Below are 19,893 nucleotides of genomic sequence, written 5' to 3'. Positions count from 1 at the left end.
AGAGAACCAGGCGGCTGCTGATCGGGCGACCTGTGCAGCTGGGACAGCTGGGCAGAGCAGCCAGCAGAGCTACACAGCCCTTAGCGGCTATCCGGGCACCCCAGAGTGCTGGGCCGGCCCTCTGATTGCTCCTCTCTCAGCGCTGGGGGGAGACTCCCTTGTGGCCCAGAGTCTCCAGCATGATTCCTCTGCTCACCAGCACCATCGCTCGGCTTCGGCCTCTACCAGCCGCTCTTCACCCATCCTGGGGGCTCTGGTGAGGTCAGATGTGGTGTAGGATGGGTCAAGCTGGGGGTTGCTGCATATCACTGGCTCTTGGCGGATCTATGTGGGGGAGGGGAATTGGGGCCTGCCGGGGGTGGGGGGCGAGAGCTGGTGGTGGAGCAGACAGCGTGCTGAGTTGTGCCCTGCCGAGGGGTGTCAAATGCAGCTCCTGAGGCAGAGACATGTCTGGCCCCTGCCGAGTTTGTCTCCAGGGGGAATCCCCCGTGTCTGGCTGATTGCTCTGGGGCAGCCAGAGGCATTGTGCCAGCAGGATCACCGACGGCATTGGGATCCCAGCTGGGCCCAGCCACCCACGGGCCCTCTGCCCATCCCTGCTCCTCTCAGTCAGCACGGCCGCAAAGCTGCGGGACAGCTCAGGCAGGGTCGGCCCCCCAACAGCAAGTGTAACACCCGCAGCGTGCGAACGCTGAGTGTGCGCATGCCCCTCACACGCCTCTATCTATTCATCCATCCCCACACACCAGCCTCCATCCATCCATCCATCCCCAGACTTCCCCATTCTCATCATTGGGTCTGTACCCACCCACCCACCTGCCCAGGCTCTCACATTGCTAGGAGTTACTGTCCTTTCCCATCTGGACCCACACAGGCCTAACAGCAGATTCAGTCCCCAAGTGTGGGCCAAGCCCCCTCCCCCCCGACCCCAGCCGCGCCCGACCCCCCAGCGCGAGGCATGTGGAGAGCTTCACTCACAGGAAGAGGAGGATGCCAGTGTTGGCCATGGCGTAGGCTAGCCCCAGAATGCCGCTGCCCATGATGGCGTTGCTGAGGTTGAACACGGACATGCCAAAGGAGGTCTTCCCTTCGAACTGCGCAGATGGGACACAGTGGGTCACACGCCGCAGCTGGGCAAAGCCCCCCGTGTCCCCAGCTGGAAATACCCACCTGTCCCCTGTCCCCCAGTACCTGCCACTCACACAGGGCAATGCCTTTGGAGCACCCCAGCTAACCCTCTGGCTGCGGAAATGTGGGGACTGGGCCCATTGGCAGAGCCTCTGGGCTACTACCATGTTACTGCCCAGGGTACATTCCTCCTTCCTAAGGGCTGTTATTTCCCTTGTAATCCCTCTTCCACAATATCCTGCCTCCTTGCCCTAAGCTGCCGCACCCCTCTGGGCAGCAGGCCTTAGGGGTCCCCCTCCGTGAGAGCCCCACTTCCACAGCCTGGCTCTTCAACTCCAGCTGTAGTCGCTCCTGCTCTTAGATCTAGAAGGCCCCACTGTGATGCTGGCACATCAGGGGCCAGCTCATGCCAAGGTGTCGACTGACCCATGACAAGCACACAGCTGGAGCCAGCCTGACTCCCTGGGCGTTAGCCTTATTAACCTTGGTATTAGCGTTATACAAATGGGCTTAGGGGGTTGGACGTGATGGAATGCTGTGTGTCGCTGTGGTCATTAATCTGGTTTATAATACCTTTGTCCCATGCTAGGGGGTAACAGTGAAGTGTTTGCTCTGAAACTGGCAACCACCAGACAGGAGAGAAGCATTAACCAGTGTGAATGGGGTGTGAACGGGAGGTGTCAGCTCCGGCCCAACCAAGGAGGCCCAGTGACACCAGCTGAACCCTTGTGGAACATCAGAGGAGGAAAGATTTCTGATTGCTGCCCCCTCCCCCAAGAGGAGCCATACTCCTGAATTCCTCCCAGCAGCTGAATTTGCATCTTGAAGCAGAAAGTGGGGAGGGGGAGAGGAATAAAAAACCCTGACAAGGAGGAACTGGATCTTTTATGTTGCTTGGACTCTGAGGGGCAAGGATTACTGGGCATAAGCAAGAGATTCCCAGTGCTTAGCCTGGGTTAGCCGCAAAGGACAGATAGAGCCTGCTTATCAGAGAAGCTTCTATTACTTTGTGAAACATGAGACTGGAATTCATTTGGGTGTGTCTGTGTTTAGCTGCTTTAACCTCCCAAAGAGCTCTCCTCTCTCCTTTTCCTAGTCAATACATCTATAGAGCCGTGATACTGCGAGCTCAGCCGTTCAGAAGCCAAATTAGCGAGCAACATGACCCAAAAGAGCTCCAGTTACGTGAATTCCTTGTTTCATTGACTAACACACTATTCTAACAGCACGACTGGCCAACTATTCCACAGTCGGTTAATAACACAGTACAAGCATCCGGATTGGTTACTAACTTGGATTGGTTAATAATGAAATCGCACGGGGCTTTAACATCATGTGCTATGAACAGCCACAGAGCCATGTTAAAGAGCCACTTGCGGCTCCCGAGCCTCACTCGGAGTATCACTGCGCTGGAGAGTTTATTACAGGACTGGCTATGAGCACTGTCTATGGGTGAGATCCAAGGCACAGGCGCCAACTTTCTAATGTGCTGGGGGGTGCACCCCCTTGCTCCACCCCTGCCCCAACCCCCACCCTGCCTCTTCCTGCCCCTCCCCTCCCCATCCTCTGCCCTGAGCATGCTCCACCCTCGCTCCTCCCCTCTCCCCCATCCCTCCCATACACCACGGAACAGCTGATTGCAGCGGGTGGGAGGCGCTGCGGGGCAGGGGGAGGTGCTGATGGGCAGGGCCTGCTGGTGGGCGGGAAGCGCTGCTGGGGGGCTGCTCAGCACCCACCATTTTTTTTTCCGTGGGTGCTCCAGTCAGTGCCTATGGTCTAAGGTGCAATTGACCTGGGCTTAGTGAGGGGCCCCTTGGGACTGAGTGCAACCTGACTATTGCTGTGATCCTTGGCACGAGGGACCCTCTGTCACAAAGGCAGACTTGCCTGGGTGGCAGGATAGACCCAAGGGGATGGTTGGTGACTCCAGGGTTAGCCTGTTCTAGTGCCTGAGGGATTCACACTTGGTGAAATCTAAGTGTAGAACTCACAGCCAGTTAGGGTTGGTGCCCTGCTCTTGTGCCCCTGCAGGGCAGCCTGGCACCTGGCTCAATACCTGGGGAGCAGGCCAAGAGGGCAGCCATCAAGTCCATGTAACAAGTCCACTCGCACACCCACAGGGGTCACCAGCACTAAATGCAAGAGCTCTGATCACTTGAGCTAGGGGAAAAATTCCACAAGCTGTGAGCAGCAGTAGTAGGCTTTTATCCTCTAGGTGGACCAGCCGCCAGAGGGCAAATGGGTCACACACGCTAAACTGGATGTTTATGGTGAAACCAAAGAACCAGGGCGATCTCTCCAGCTCTCTCTGTGACCCAGGGAATGAGCTCAGGGGGCAGCCCATGGTGGCAGGGTGCTGGACCTGGATTTCCCGACTCCCACTCCCCTGCCCTGTCCTGCCCCCGCTCTGCAGTGAAGGGCAGTGGGTCTGTGCCCTGCCTGAGGGTCAGGTTCTTGGCAAGCAGCGTGAGGAGGTGGCCAGGCTGCAGTCACCCCACCAGCCACTCTCCTGCCCGGACTTACATCCGTGAAGTGGGTCTGCTTCTTGTCAGGGCCCTGGGGCAGGAACTCCTCCATCTCTGCCATGGTGGGCTGGGGCTCTTCAAATCTAGAGCAAGGCAGGGGGGAGAGAAGAGCCATAAACCACCCACCACAGTGGGGTGCTCCCTCCCCCTCGCACCACCTGGGCTGCCCTTGCCACCTCCCGGGCTACAAGGCAGAACACGACCATGCCACTCCATCTCCTTCACCTCCCTTGGCTCCCGCTCCAGGGCGCTCCACTGGCCAGGAGGTTCCAGCCTGCCCCTGGGGAGCCTTATCTCTGATGGCACCCTGGGGGGGGACTGGACGGTAAAGCAGAGGGTCCCTGAATGACTGGCACGGATCCCTCACCCTCCTCCAGTACCAATACTCCAAGGGGCTCAAAGTGCTCCAGAAACAGGATCCCCTCCAGGCGGGGTGAGCACCAGGATCCCCTGGCGAAACTGAGGCAGAGAGGAGCTGGGACTTGCTCAGCATCACCCTGCAAGGCAGCAGATCCCAGCTCTCCTGTGTCCAGTCTTAATAGACTACTACTGCTCCTGGCTGCACTGGGGTGTGTGGTCCTGTCATTCTCCTCCTTGGAAGCAAATTCTTCCCCAGGTTCAGTCTGGAGCTGGCCCTTTGAGGTCAGACTGCACCATGCTGCTTGGAGCAGGACCTGTCCATGCAGCTTAGCGCTACCCGCCCACCCCCCGCGCCTGCTTGCATCCCCCTGCGCTGTCGCTCAGCCAGGCTCCCCATCAATCCGCCTCGCCAGCCACTCAGTCCTTCTGGGCTTCTGGCTCTTCTCAGCCCAGCAATGGGGCCTTCTCATATGGAGGTGCCAGAACAGCACGTGGGATCCAAGGGGCTGCTCCACTGAGCCCCTAGACAGGGATCAGCCCCCACCCCACTTTGTTTTCTTGGCTGCCTGTTGCAGAGCCGGGGTGGGGCATGGGGCAGGAGTGGGGGGCATTGGCAGAGCTTGGATGTGTGTTGGGGAGCCCAGGGCTGGGCTAGCAGGGGGCTGCAGGTCGGGAGTGAGAAGCACTGGAGGAGCTGTGAAGAGGACACTTGCATGGCACTTGCCTTCACTGTGCCTGGACCTGGCGAGGGTTCCTAACCCATCCCCTGCCAAATTCAGGAAGACAGAATGACCCTGTCTCTCAGCTGGCTCCGGGCAGGCAAGCCCCTGCCCTCTGCCCATGCGCTGGGGTTACCTGTCATTCCCCACCAAGGGGATGGCCGAGGCGTTCACAGCGTATTTCCCATTGGGCACCAGCTCCACCAGCTCTGTCTGGATGGGGATCTCCCCGGGGTCCATCTCTGCCAGCAGGTGGGAATGCCGGGCTCACTGGGGCGACGGCGCTGGCTGTGGGAAAGAAGAATAGTCAGTCACCCTGGAGAATGGCGTCTCCCCGTGGGGCTGGGCCAGGCAGCAGAGCACAGACTGGGGCTCAGTGGGGCTAGGAATACAAACAGAATAATGTGTCCGGGCCGCGGGCTTGGAGCTTGACCTGCCCGAAATCCCATCTTGGGATGGCCTCCAGGTCTAAATCAGTCTCCCCCTGGGCACATGGAAATGCCAGTGGGGTCACCCACCAGCCTGCTGCCATCCAGCTGCCCTCCCTTCCCAGCCAGCAGCCACAGAGGGGCCTCCGCATTGACCCTTACCTGGGCCTGCTGCTAAGGGGCCACCAGCTTGAAGCTGACACACCCAGGGGCTTCCCCATGGGTGCTAGAAGGAAATCTCGCTGGGGACTGGTGAGAGCTGACGAGCTGTCTGCCATGTGAAGGCTGGCATCTCCCCCCCGCCCCTTACAGGTGGGTGTCAGCCAGATCCCTGCAATCGCCCCTCTGCCAGCCTCAAAGGGGCAGAGCCAGCAGCCTCGGGAGGCACCAACCAACAAGCCCATCACTTGGAGACACACTCCCCTCCCCAGGCAGTGCACAGAACCGCACTGTCCCCACCTGTCCTGTGATGGGCACAGCTCTACGGGGACAGCAGGGAGAGAGGACAACCTGCTCGGTACCACAGGTTGGGTCCAGTGGCAGCCGGGTGGAGGGAGGACGCTGCCCTGCTGTGAGAGGCACTCAGAGACGGCCCTAGATGGCCAGTCCCTCATTCATGCTGTCTCCATTGGGTCACCCTGATGGACCCTGCCTGGGCACAGCTGTGAAAAACACCTGGGAGCGGCAGCTCGCCCAGCCCCCAGCTGAGGCCATGAGACCCGCGCTCTGTGCTGGCTGCCAGGCAAGCTCTGGATAGCCTACAGGGAGCCTCGAGCACTCCAAGCCCAGGCTGCTGCCGGGGTGGCATTATTACCACCCGCACCTGTCATGCCAGCACCCACCCGGAAGGCCAGCATGTCTGTGGAGTGAGCTCAAGCACCGAGCTGGCCCCTTTCCAGCTGCCAGCAGCACCCCTGCCACCACAACGCTGTCTAACCCCTGGAATTCTGTGCCCAGGTCCCAGGAGAGAACAGAGTTGGGAAAGGTTCAGAGAAAGGCACCAAGGATGAGCCAGGGTATGGAACAGCTTCCATGTGAGGAGAGGCAGGACAAAGCAGGGCTGTTCAGCTTAGACAAGAGATGACTGACAGGGGATGTGAGAAAGGTTGATGAAATCATGACCAATTAAGAGAAGGTGAGTAGAAAAGTGTTATTCACCCTGTCCCATGATACAAGAACCAAGGGTCGCCCAATGAAATGAACAAGCAGCATGTTTCATACAACCAAGAGGAAGGACTTCTTCACACAACACACAATTAACCTGCGGAACTCATTGCCAGGGGATGTTGTGATGGTCAAAAGTATAACAAGGTTCAAAAAAGATCTTGGTAAGTCCATGGAAGATAGGTCCATGAGTGGCCATTGGCTAAGATGGCCAAGGATGCCACCCCACACTTGGGGTGACCCTAAACCTCTGACTGCCAGAAGCCAGGAGGGGACCACTCCCCCAGAAGCTCAGAGACATGATACTGTTAAGATGAACCATTCACAGACAAGGTCAGCTCCCACACTGCTGTTTTGGGCAACACAGTATGGGGAGGAGGTGAGCAGCCCTCAGTGGTGAAAGAACAAGTTAAGGACTATTTAGAAAAGATGGACATGCACAAGTCCATGGGTCTAATGCATCCGAGGGTGCTGAGGGAATTGAGTGATGTGATTGCAGAGCCATTGGCTATTATCTTTGAAAACTCATGGGGGACTTTTTCCAATTGTCAGGGAAGGTCCCAGACGATTGGAAAAAGGCAAATATAGTGCCCATCTTTAAAAAAGGGAAGAAGGAGAACCCGGGGAACTACAGACAGGTCAGCCTCACCTCAGTCCCTGGAAAAATCATGGAGCAGGTCCTCAAGGAAACCATTTTGAAGCACTTGGAGGAGAGGAAGGTGATCAGGAACAGTCAACATGGATTCACCAAGGGCAAGTCATCCCTGACCAGCCTGATTGCCTTCTACGATGAAATAACTGGCTCTGTGGATATGGGGAAAGTGGTGGATGTGATATACCTTGACTAGCAAAGCTTTTGATACGGTCTCCCACAGTATTCTTGCCAGCAAATTTAAAAAGTATGGATTGGATGAATGGACTATAAGGTGGATAGAAAGCTGGCTAGATTGTCAGGCTCAACAGGTAGTGATCAACGGCTCAATTTAATTGGCAGCCGGTATCAAGCGGAGTGCCCCAGGGGTCGGTCCTGGGGCCGGTTTTATTCAACATCTTTATTAATGATCTGGATGATGGGATGAATTGCACCCTCAGCATGTTCCCAGATGACACTAAGCTGGGGGGAGAGGTAGATACACTGGAGGGTAGGGGTAGGGTCCAGAGTGACCTAGACAAATTGGAGGATTGGGCCAAAAGAAATCTGATGAGGTTCGACAAGTGCAGAGTCCTGCACTTAGAACGGAAGAATCCCATGCACCGCTACAGGCTGGGGACCGACTGTTCTGCAGAAAAGGACCTGGGGATTACAGTGGACAAGAAGCTGGATATGAGTCAGCAGTGTGCCCTTGTTGCCAAGAAGGCTAACAGCATATTAGGCTGTATTAGTAGGAGCATTGCCAGCAGATATGGGGAAGTGATTATTCCCCTTCATTCAGCACCGATGAAGCCACATCTGGAGTATTGCGTCCAGTTTTGGACCCCCGACTATAGAAAGGATGTGGACAAATTGGAGAGAGTCCAGCGGAGGGCAACAAAAATGATTAGGGGACTGGAGCACATGACTTAAGAGGAGAGGCTGAGGGAACTGGGCTTGTTTAGTCTGCAGAAAAGAAGAATGAGGGGGGATTTGATAGCTGCTTTTAACTACCTGAAAGGGGGTTCCAAAGAGGATGGAGCTTGGCTGTTCTCAGTGGTGGCAGATGACAGAACAAGGAGCAATGGTCTCAAGTTGCAGTGGGGGAGGTCTTGGTTGGATATTAGGAAACACTATTTCACTAGGAGGGTGGTGAAGCACTGGAATGGGTTACTTAGGGAGGTGGTGGAATCTCCATCCTTGGAGGTTTTTAAGTCCTGGCCTGACAAAGTTCTGGCTGGGATGATTTAATTGGTGTTGGTCCTGCTTTGAGCAGGGGGTTGGACTGGATGACCTCTGAGGTCTCTTCCAACCCTAATCTTCTATGATTCTATGATTCTATGATTGATCGGACCCAGCCTAGCCATTCTTATGGCTCTGCCCTGGCCTCCCCGCTGATCCCATCCTGCCAGCTAGCTGGGTGGAAAGCAAAGGTTCCAGTACCTTGGCAAAGGGCACGTTGCAGTCCTTTGTCACGACTGGGCTGCTGAAAGATAAAAGCATACTACAGCTACCACCTAATGGAGCCACCCCTTTATTTCCAGCACGAGCAGCCAGTGCTATGATGGTAAAGTTTCTGGGTGCAAACAATGGGGGTGACCCATGGGAAGGGTCAGTCCATGGGGCGTGGCTGCCCTTGGAGGTCTCCTGCTGTCATGGGGGCAGTGATTATTAATCAACAAGGACTGTGCTTCCACCAAGCCACACAGTCAGTAGCCCCTTTAGCTATAATAGTTGTGCAAAGGGGCTGCCCCCGGTCAGCGTGCCGTGGGGACTGGGCCTTTAAAAGGCTGAGCGTCTCAGCGCCCCACGTGCACTCTGTCTGGGAAGCTCAGCCCTTAAAGGCCAAGCCCCCGATACCACAGGGTGCACTTGCCCATTGAAAAGTGCCGGGCTGGTTCAGGGGCAACCAGCAGGGCTGAGGTGCATGACAGCACAATGGGCAGGGCAAGGGGGCATCAGATCCAATGGCGGCATGACCAGCACCCCAGCCGAGATGGCAGTTATGTCCAGGGCAGCCTCTCCTTTGCTAATAAACTGGGGCATCAGCCCTGGGCATCCCCACACCCCAGAGCTTTGGGTCCAGATGCAAATCCACCTCCCAACCCTGCCCTAAAGACCAAGCTCTGGCCAGGGACTTCGGCGTCCCTCCTCTCTGGTGCAGCTCCAGGGGATGCCGGGGCCCAGCAGGCAACGCTGTGTCTTGCTCCACTGGCTGCCCTGCATGTGGGGATCTGCAGTGTCTGGGGAGCTGCCAGCTGGATTTCTAGTTTCCCCTGCACTTTCAGCTGGATACAGGTTCCTGCCGCGCTTCCTGGCCCCCAACTACTCATGTGGTGTTGCTGCGCGCTGCTAAACAGCTGCCATGGTCCACCCCAGGGGTGCCCGCATTTCAGCAGTGGGCAAGAGACCCCAACAGCCTGCAAAGCACTGGGCGTGTGTCACGGAGTCCCCGGGCGATGCTCTGGAACTGCTCCCTACGAAGCCAGGCAGGACTCTGGGGAAGTCTCCTCTCTGTGAGCAGTCTGTTTGCAGGACACACAGCTCACACGGCTTCCACCTTCCTGGGTCTGACCTCGGAGCATTCAGCATCCTCTGCCCCTCCGTGCGCTTCCCACAGCGAGTCCGCCCAGGCGGGGTTTTGGGGAAGCCAGAGGGTCCTGCCCCCCAACTCCACAGTCAGACGTGACTCTCAGCCAGCCAGTAAAACAGAAGGTTTATTAGATGACAGGAACATGGTCTAACACAGAGCTTGTAGGTGCAGAGAACAGGACCCCTCAGCTGGGTCCATTTTGGGGGGCAGTGAGCCAGACAACCACGTCTGCACTTCACTCCTCGTCCCCAGCCAGCCCCAAACTGAAACTCTCTCCAGCCCCTCCTCCTCTGGGCTTTGTCCCTTTCCCGGGCCAGGAGGCCACCTGATTCCTTTGTTCTCCAACCTTTTAGCTCTCACCTTGCAGGGGGGAAGGGCCCAGGCCATCAGCTGCCAGGAAACAGGGTGTTGGCCATTCTCTGTGTCCAGACCCCTGCATACACCTGCCCTCTAGGGCTCTGCAATGATCATACACCCTTACCCCACCCCCTAGATACTTAAGAACTGCATAGGGGAAACGGAGGCACCCCCACACTATTCAGAGGAAACATTAAGAACAGTCCCACTTCGTCACAGTGTGTAAATAACAACACCACTTTGCACGGCCCAGCACGCTTCGTGCGAGGGTCTCCCCAGGCAGGACGAGTGGGAAGCAATTTCAGCCCCCAGCAATTAGCTTCCCATTGGCTCTTTGCCATTGACCATTCACGGGCAGCGTAGGGCAAGCGTGAGAGCTACCGGCATGAGCTGGAGACAGACGGTTCTGGCTGCCAGGCTGGGCCCTATGTTAGCTGCTGGCCTCGCTCAGGGTTTGACTCTGGAGAGGGGGGTGGGTCATGGCAGAAGGGCCGAGCTGCCAGTCCCCACTTCAGCAGCGCCCATTGTGCCCCAGCTGGTATGGAAATGGTTCAGTGCTAGCGAGAGACAGAGGATTAATAAAGTCTCTCCAATGGGGCTGGCCGCAGCCGGCCTCGGTGCCAGCCAAAGAGTGAGGGGGAGCTCCAGGCTAGCCAGTGGGGGCAGGAAGGGAGAGGAACTGGAAACAAGGCCTTGGCAGAGGCAGCTCGCCGGGCTCCGGGGCAGTGAGCACAGGACGCCTTGGCAGGCAGCACAATGCTCCCTCTGTGGGACCGTGTGCCCCTCCCCGCCAATCGCTGGGAAATGGCTGACATGGACAGTGCGTCTTTATGGGCTGCTGGCTGCCAGCAAGGGGGAGCCCCTGTCCTGTCCCCTGCCTCAGGCTGAGGGGGTGTTGTGGGTTTGTTTCTGCCAAACATCTTTGGAAAATATGGTTATTATTAAAATAACTTTGCGGCTGCCCTGGGGCCTTTCAGTCCAGCGAAGAGGGGTCTTGGGGTGATGGCCATAGACGGGGGGAGGGCAGGAGATCTGGGGTCATTCCTGGCTTTGCCATAGATGCCCTGTGGGACCTTCATGCCCCGTGCCTCAGTTTCTCCATCTGGTAAACAAGGATAATAATCCTTCCTTGGCTTGTCCCGGCTAGTCAGCTGGCAAACTCTCTGAGGCAGGGGCTGGCTCATGTTGCAGTGCCCGGACGCTGCTGTCATACAAATAAATAAAGGATCCCAAAGCACTCTAGGAATGTAACAAGGAGATAACATAAGCAACTTGCTGAGACTGCATTAGTCGCCACTGAAATGCACCTACCTCTGGGGTGGAACGAAGCCGCTGGGCAGCAGGTGGAGGGGCCCATCTTTATCCCCAGGCACACGGCCCCTGCACTTCATCCCTCCCTGAGATACCCCCATGGTCTGTTCAGTCCTCAGCTAACACTTCCACCAAGGGGGCAATTAGTGCTAGCATGGGTGGCGGGCATGGCCGGGGGACCCCTGTCTATCAGGAGCTGGGACAGCCCCTTCACTTTGTGAACATCACCAAGCAGCCACCAGCTGCTAAGAGCTTCCAGTCACCCCCATCGGAGACAGCACCCCAAAGACACAATGCCCCAGCTCCCTGCTTTCAGCCCCTGAGCCATCCAGGGCCCACCCCAGCTGCGTCTGCTCCAGTCAGACCACCTGGCCACCCCCACCTCCTGGCCAGTGACACCCCACTCAGCTAGTCTGCACTCACGCAGAGCAGCTGCCAAGGACCTGCCCTGGCTCATCGGCTGGTACCTGCAGCTCAGGCTTCTGGAGATTAAAAAGCCACTTGAGGAAGGACTCAAACAAGCCCATTAATCAGCGGGGAAAGGGCTGGAAAAGGCAGACATGGGAGAGACGGGAACGTACCCTGGGGTCTAGCTAATATGCTCCAACTGTTTCTCAGCTTTCGTCTTGTTCTTTTAGCTCTGGGGTTTATAGTCCCTGCCATCGGCTGTAATTGCAAGGATCCCGAAGAGTGTCGGACAAGGACCCCCCCGCCTCCCCAGAGGTACTGCTTACTTCATTCCATTTTCCAGAGGGAGAAATTGACGTCGGCAGGGGTGGCTGCAGCCTGCCAAGGCAATGGGTACTCCCAGACTCCTTGCCCTGCTAAGATGGTACTGACCACCCACAGCAACGCCCCGGCACTCCCTCCCTAATCCCAGCCCTGGATGGAGGGAAGGGCGAGCCCATGCCACACTCACCTACAGTGGCAGCTCCCCTCCTGCAAGGTGGGCCCAGCGCTCCCCTCCGGACTTTGTGATTGTCCCACATGGTCACAGTGCGGCTCCAGTTTGGCTCGGCCACCCCGCCGCCAAATCTGAGTGGCACTGCCACCTTCAGTGCCAACTCCCAATGCCACTCCCTCCCATTTGGCCCTCCTCGACCTGGGACCGGAGCCCAGGAGCCCTGACTCCCAAGGCCCCTGCTCTAACCACTGGACAAGGCTGCCTCTGTCATACTAAAGGCTGAGGAGGAGCATCAGGGTGTTGGTGGTTGGGTCTGCAGAGCGCAGCAATGATTTCAAACCAGCTTGCAGTAACCCTGCTGTTAAAACCACCTCAGGCGTCACCGCGCTGGCGCATGCCGGGCAGCCCGTTACACGTGCCAGCCGGGGGAAAGTCACCTGAGGAGGACCCAAGTTCACCCCCAAATCCAAGTTCAAACCAAGGGAGAACAACTGGTTACCATTAGAGGCTCTGCTTCTGGCAAGGGATCCCATGGGAAAGAGCCACAGATGGGTGGGGAGATCTGGCTTCTATTCTGGACCGTTCACACAACACTTCACAGCTTGCTGCCTCAGTAGTCTGTGTAAGGCAGAGGGGGGCAAACTACGCCACGTGGGCCACATCCGGCCCACAGGATCCTTCCCTCTGGCCCCTGAGCTCCTGCCAGAGCAACTCCCCGGCAGCGTGGTAAGCGGGGCGGAGGCTAGACCCTGGCCCCTCACCTTCTGCTCCCCTCCCTCCCTTGCAGTCACAGTTCCCCCAGCACCTGGGCAGCCTGGCTCAGCTCCGGCCGGGAGGCACGGTTGTAGCGAGGCCAGAACAGGTGCTCCAGGGTGGCGCGGCCAGGGGGAGTTCGGGGGGGAGGCGAGGAGCAGGGGTGGTTGCAGGGGCGGGGGGGTGGTGGTCAAGGGGCCTGGCCCCTGCTGCCAGGGACAGGGGCAGAGCAAGCCAGGGCCCCCCTCTGCCTGCAGCATGCTTGGCCCCTGTGCCCAGCAGCCAAGCCCAGTCAGGGAGTGAGCCGTGTCCGACTGCCAGGGAGAGCAACCAAACGACCAGGGGAAATGCACAGGGAAAGGACTGAGCTCCCCTTTTCCCCACCCCACAAGTAACGTGGGGCAGGGAGAGCAGGGAGGGTTGGATGGGGGGGGGGGCGGTCAGGGGGTGGGAGCAGGGGAGATTGGATAGGGGATGGGCATCCCGGGGGGATGGTCAGGGGGCAGAAGTGTTTGGATAGGATGCAGGAGTCCCAGGGGGCAGTCAGGGGTGGGGAACAGGGGGGGTTGGTTGAGGATGGGAGTTCCGGGGGGCTGGAATGCGGGCGGGGGCCAGGCCACGCCTTGCTGTTTTGGGAGGCATAGCCTCCCCCAGCCTTCCCTACCCGGCCCTCCATAAAATTTCTGTACCCGATGTGGCTAGGGCCAAAAAGTTTGCCCACCCCTGCTGTAAGGGGACTGTTGCCCCCTTACTAACATTCAGTGGGGGTGTTTTGCTTGACTAGCTCCCAGTACTAAAAGGGGAAGGGTTGATGTGAAATCAGGTCCCTGAGACTGACAGTCCCCCGGAGGGAGGCCAATGCTCCAGGTCAGCCTGAATGACAGGGCAGGCAGCCTAATCAGGGAGTCAGGAGGCCAGGGTGGGTCCCGTCCTCTGTGTGAGCTGGAATTGCCTGGGTCAGACAGAGTGGGGCCGAGCTAAGGAGAAAGCAGGGGCCCGAGCTGAGCTGGGGAGCACCCAGAGCCCTGCCAGTCAGAGGGGCCAGAAAAGCAGCCCAGGAAGCAGGATCAGAGCTGGGAGCAGAGTCACAGAAGCAGCCCATAGTGCAGATCCTGTGCTGGGAGCAGAGCTGCAGCCACAGAGCCAGAGGGGCCAGAGAAGCAGCCCAAGGGGCTGGAGGCAGAGCAGCAGCGTCAGTGCTAAGGCAGAGTGGAGCTGGGCCTGGAGCCAGGTGTGGTGAGCAACTGGGGCCAGCCAAGGGGGGACCCTGGGCAAAGGGCCCAGCGCAGAAAGACACCCCCAGCCAAGGGTCCTTGCAGGCCAGACTGGGAGGGGGATCTTAACCAGATGGGGGGCTGACGCTGGGAAGAAGGGCTCCACCACCCAAAGCCCAAAGGCGTGTGGCCACCACCAGAGCAAGTGTCCAACCCACAGCATCCTTGCAGCACAGCTAGGGCCTGAGAAGGAGGCCTGGGACTTACAAGGAACAGACTGTGAACGGCCCGGACATTCCAGAGACACTGTTTGTGATGTTCCCTGCCACAGAGCGGGGTGATGTGTTTCCTTTAACCTTTCCCATTTTTCCTTATTCTTTTTTAAAGTAATTGTTGATTAAATAACTTGCATTTGCTTTAAATTGTATGTAATGGTCAGTGGGTCAGAAAAGTGCCCAGTGCAGAGAGAGTACCCCGGAGTGGGGACACCCTAGCCCCTGTCCTAGGTGACTCAGCAGGGTTGTGGGTCGAGCCCCCCAGGAATCCTGGGCCCAGCCTTGTTGGGGTTACGAGGACTCTGCCAGACAGGAGAGTGGAGGGGGAGTCCTCAAGGGCAGGGAGGCCACTGGGTAAAGGAAGTGGGAGCGAGGACTCAGATCCTTTTGCTAACCCACCTCACCGGGGTAGTGCAGAAGGCAGGAAAGTTGCCCACAATAGCGGGACCATTCCCCCGCTTTGGAATCTGATCTGTTCCATCTCCCACCTTCCCTGGCCCACTTGAACGCAGGGTCTGAGAGGAGACTGACTCCAGGCTGTCAGGGCAGGAAGCAAGGCCACAAAGATTGCTCTGTCCAGGAGATCTCTCAGTAAGGGCCGGGTAAGGCATGCTTGGTGTGTCAGAGCTTGCAAACAGAAGCCGTATTCCAGGAAAGCGGCATCTGTCAGTCGACAGCCCAGCCCCTCCGGGGGGATGCAGCAGCGCCTGCCAGCTAAGCCATCTTCCCTGAGGACTCACCCCTAATCTCATCTGCACAGGAGACCAGGTGCTTTGTCTGTTCCCAAGTGAGGGGCACAGACCAGGGAGCTGCCCACGCTTTGCCCACCATGGTGCTTGCCTGGCATCATGCCCGGAGCACAAGCCCTGCACCTATTCGGTATAAACTGGAGTCTGTTGCACAGCTCTCCTGGTGAACATGCTGGCGTGGCTCCTGGGGACTACAAGTCCCAACATGCACTATTCCACCATGGGCCGCTCCGCGTGTGAGACAGATAAGGCAGGTGATGCCGCAGAGGGGACGTAAGGGGAGGGAGGGTCCCTCAGCCCAACTGGTTGCTCCGGCCCCAAGCTCTCGGCTTGGTGGCAGGCAGCCTGGGAAAGGCTCTTCGGTCCAGGCTGAATCCAGCAGAGGGTCCATGGCAATAGCCACAGTGGTTTGCAGAGGGGGGATGAAAGGTGTAAAGAGACGGGGAGCTGCTGATATGAAGGGGATGACAAAGCTCAGTGTGCGTATAGCACTGTCCACCTGAGGCTTCCAGAGCACCTGACCTCAGCCTCAGCAGCAGACGAAGCCTGGCAAACTGCAGCTCTGCTGAGAACATCAGAAATTTTGAAGGCCAGAGAGGACCATAACTATCATCTACCCTGACCTGCCCACCACAGGCCAGCGAATTTCACCCAGAGGTTCCTGCCCCACGTGCATGATGCCTGGCTCAACAAAAGACATCAGCTGCTGGATTGAAAAATGCCATCGGATGGAGAACCCACCGCGTGTTGAGGGCAGCCTTTCCCATGGGTAATCACCTCCCTGCAGAACATGTGTTAGGCCCGGGGAGGTTATGAATGCACCAAAACTGCTCTCAGACCAGCAGAACCAGGCAGTGAAACCAACCCCATTCCCTTCCCCACTGGGCCACAGTGCCACCTTCCCACTACTCCTCGTCCCCACCTAACCATGTCTTCAGCTGCCCTGCCCAGACCTCTCATCCCCTCCCTGGCAGCTGTCTGCCATGCGACCACACAACCTCTGAGGCCAGGTCCTAGAGGTTCTCTGAAGCCCCTGCTCTCTGCAGTCAAAGGGTTGGGTCTCTCGCTGGTGCGAAAGGGGGGCGCTCCATGGATTCTGCTCCAGAAGATCAGGCCCAGGGTAGTTAGAAGGGGGCAGAAAAGTGCCACACCATCCCCCTGCCACTGCAAGGCTGTGCCCTGTTACATCGCTGCCCTCTGCCAAGGCTGAGGCCTTGCAGGTGGGATTTCCTGGCATCACTGTTGCAGTCTGGGATTTTTCTTAGTGCTGCTGTTTATTTCCGCTCCATACGCCAGGCTTGGGACAGTGGTGGGCCCAAATGGCAGGCAGGCAAGGCCCTTGTGAAGGAAGCCCAACCCAAGCACCCCTGCCCATGGCTCTGGAAGCAACCCCGCCCTAGAAATTGACTCTGCTTACAGAGATGAAAGCACAGAGCAAAACTCCCCTTCTGCTTGCAACAGCTCCCCCGGGACAAACTCGTGTCACACAACTGCCAATAACCCACCATTCAACCGGTGCCTAAACAATGCACAAGGCTGCATGGAACAGCACCACCTAGGAATGCTCACCTGGCTTTTTGTCCAGTCTAGGTTCATATGACCTGAGCAATGGGGCTTCCCCCAACCAGGTTTTATTCGTCTCCCATCCCAGTCACAGCCGGGTGCCTTCCCCAGAGCTCATGACACAGAGCCAGTGCTTCAATTTCCCTACTCTTCCGCATCCTAGCTCACCTCACTGGCCGTTCCTCCAATCTTTGCCTCGCATTTCCCCTTCTCGCTCTTCGGCCTGTTTGTCCCCGTCCCCTCCCCCCATATTATTTTCCTTGGGCATCTTATGCCAAACTCTGTCCCCCATTCGTCCCTGGGCATGTGGTAGTAGAGTGTTTTATTAGGTGCGGATTGAACTCTCATTGCCACTCCCTTTCCACAGCACTCACTGCTCAAATGCTCCTTTTTAGTGTCTGAGTAAAAGCTCCTTCTCCCAGGTTACAATGATTTTTTATCCCAGCAGTTCAGGAAATACCAGCCTCTCCCCCACATGCCTCTCTGAGTAGCGAGTGTGGGGCAGTGAAACCTATTTCAAACGCACCAGAGTGAATGTGATGCGCACAGACCGATTCCCCCCACATCCCAGGTCTGTGTGAAATTCGCCAGCCGGGCCTTATGAGAGGGGAGTTTTGTTCCCTCGCTGGCAGCCTTCCCAGAATGCAATTCATGCAGGAGTTTGGTTGGCGATGTGAACGTGGAAAAGAGAATGTCACCTGAGAGGCTGATGGGTCTTAAATGGTGACTAAAAACGGTTTGTTGCGAGGGAAGAGAGGGAAAGGAGGAAAATCAATAAATTGATGGAACAGAACCAGAGGTGGAAACCTGTTTGCTTTGCCTTGAGATAAGAGGCTGTGGGACAGCCAATGAATCTAGCTCGGTGTGTGGAGCTGGAGCCGTATACATGTGCTTTGCACGTGCATAAGGCTTCAGGTCCGTGTTTGTATTTGGGAAGGGGGTGTAGCTATGTTCGGGAGCATGTGTGGAATTGCATTTCTGGGTGTGGCACACAACTGGGTATGGGGAAGTTTTTTTCCCTGGGCAGGGCATGCGGGACAGATGTGGCTGCCTTTGCACTGATGTGGCATATGAAATGGTGCAGCGGGGTGAGCGTGTGGCATGCATGGGAGACAGGTAGTTTGTGTTTGGGTGGCTTATGAAATCCTGGGTGTATCTGTGTCCATCTGAGCCGTCATGTGTCTCTGCTCGCTCCTCACAATGTCAGGTTTCAGAGTAACAGCCGTGTTAGTCCGTATTCGCAAAAAGAAAAGGAGTACTTGTGGCACCTTAGCGACTAACTAATTTATTTGAGCATGAGGTGAGTGAGCTACAGCTCACTTCACTCCGAAAGCTCATGCTCAAATAAATTAGTTAGTCTCTAAGGTGCCACAAGTACTCCTTTTCTTTTTCCTCACAATGTGACGCCGGGTGGGCAGCCAAGCTGTGGCATGTGTAGGTGGGAGACTCCAGGCTGTGTGTCACAGAGCAAGGGAGGTTTCAAACCCCCAGGGCCCTGCCCCCAGGTGACCATTCTACGTGCTGCATGCGAGGACATGGTGGGAACTTCTGGCAAAGTTAATTGCCCTCCATGGCCCATGGCTCTGAGAGGAAAACGCTCCCCAGACAATCGCTCTGGTCCACGTGCCACTGCTCGTAATGGTGCCCCGCTATTTTCATCTCCCCAGCCATCCAGGCATTTGCGCTGAGCTCAGCCCCAGCCCCCGACCTCCTCCTTCTCCTCTGTTCCTGCTGGGAGTGCGAGCCCCCATCGCCCAGCACCCGACGCTGTCAGAGGAAGGCTGGCCTTGGGTTGGCGGCAGGGCTGGGGGCTCAGTTCCCAGCTTCCCTCTGGGACCTTGCCCAGATCCTGAGGCTCCTAACTCCACTGGAAATTTGTGGCAGTTAGGAGCCTAAATCCCACTGCAGGCCTGGGTCTCGGTGCAATGGGATAATCATTGTATGCTGTGTGTCTGTCAGCTCTCGGCACTGGGTCCTTTTCTCCCGGTGCCTGGGCCATGCCCAGTGCCATGGGGCCAGATCTCAGCAGGGAGCTCTGGGGCACCGGTAAATAATTAACTTTTAGCTCTGAAGCCTTCATCAGCAAGGCTGGTGCTGTTGACCTGCGGTGGGAGCCCTGGGCCAGCTCTGTCCAGACACCCCCAGCATGCAGCACTGCACCCTAAAGTCAACTTTCTGAATGTGGATTAGAATCTTATCCTGCCTCGTTCTCCCTGAAGTGACCAAAGACAGCACAGCTCCACTGCTGATCCTCAGCCCCAGCTGGCAGCACCCACACCCGCCCCCATTGCTTTTCCCACCCTGGGCTCCCCCCAGCTCTGCCGGTGCCCCTCAGTCCCGACCCGCAGCCCCTGCTAGCCCAGCCCTGGGCTCCCGCCCCAGCTCTGCAGGTGCCCCTCAGTCTCAACCTGCAGCCCTGGGCTCTTCCCCCACCTCCCAGCTCTGCTGGTGCCTCTCAATCCTACCTCAGAGCCATCTGCTATCCCAGCCCTGGACTCCCCCCAAAGCTCTGCCAGTGCTCCTCACTCCCGACCCGCAGCCCCAGCTAGCCCGGCCCTGGGCTCCCCCATGCAGCTAAAAGGTGAACAGACAATTATTTCAATAAACCCTGCTGTCAGCCCCTGCTGGGAAGGGCAGCCCAGCACCTCTCCCATATCAGGGAGGTCCCCCACAAACCCCTTTCCCCCAGCTCCCAGCACAGCGGCCATGTGGGATCCTTAAAACCAGCCCGGAGCATGCTCCTAAGTCTTATGGAAGCGCCAGGAGGGGCTCAGCGGCTCTTTGGATATGGCCCATCAGGACTGAACAAGAGGCTGACATTGGCCCAGATCCTCACAGGCATTCAGGTGCCTAACTCCCATGGGCCACAGCAGGAATTTGGGCCTTGCCCCCTGGTTTCCCCTGGGCTTGCCCCAGGTGTGAGTAGCATCGCCAGCCCCCGTGCAGCGCCCACTCCCCCTCTTCACCAGCGGGCGGGAGAGGGGTGGCGGAAAGCCCATGAGTCCCTGCACATTATTGATCTGTTTGTTCCCTGCACAGCACAGTCCCTGAGGGATTCCCACAGCTGCCGTTCCCTGGAACAAGCCCTAATGCCTGTGGCCTGGCCACCCAGCACCTGCTCCCCGCCCCAGCATGTTTGGATTGTTTGCTGATTGGGGGAGAGGCTAAGAGAGCAGCCGAGTTCTCCCCTAAGCCAGAGGGCCGAGCCAGCAGGCCCCA

The 19,893-nt window shown here is 57.6% G+C and overlaps 1 protein-coding gene across 1 annotated transcript in view; it reads right to left on the bottom strand.

The window, feature by feature from the left end:
- The window catches only part of SLC38A3 (solute carrier family 38 member 3), a 67,099-nt gene that overhangs the window by 22,864 nt on the left and 24,342 nt on the right, over positions 1–19,893 (bottom strand). The window contains exons 2-4 of the mRNA XM_007052673.3: positions 4,869–5,020; positions 3,652–3,736; positions 979–1,094 (exon numbers count right to left, since the gene is read on the bottom strand). Of these exons, the coding sequence (XP_007052735.1) occupies positions 979–1,094; positions 3,652–3,736; positions 4,869–4,972 (305 nt within the window). The 5' untranslated portion in view covers positions 4,973–5,020. The remainder of the gene's footprint in view (positions 1–978; positions 1,095–3,651; positions 3,737–4,868; positions 5,021–19,893) is intronic.

This window comes from Chelonia mydas, chromosome 7 (genome assembly GCF_015237465.2).
Source record: "Chelonia mydas isolate rCheMyd1 chromosome 7, rCheMyd1.pri.v2, whole genome shotgun sequence".
NCBI classification, from domain to species: Eukaryota; Metazoa; Chordata; order Testudines; family Cheloniidae; genus Chelonia; species Chelonia mydas.
The sequence above is the reverse complement of the archived record's forward strand: the minus strand, read 5'-3'. Positions and strand labels throughout refer to the sequence as shown.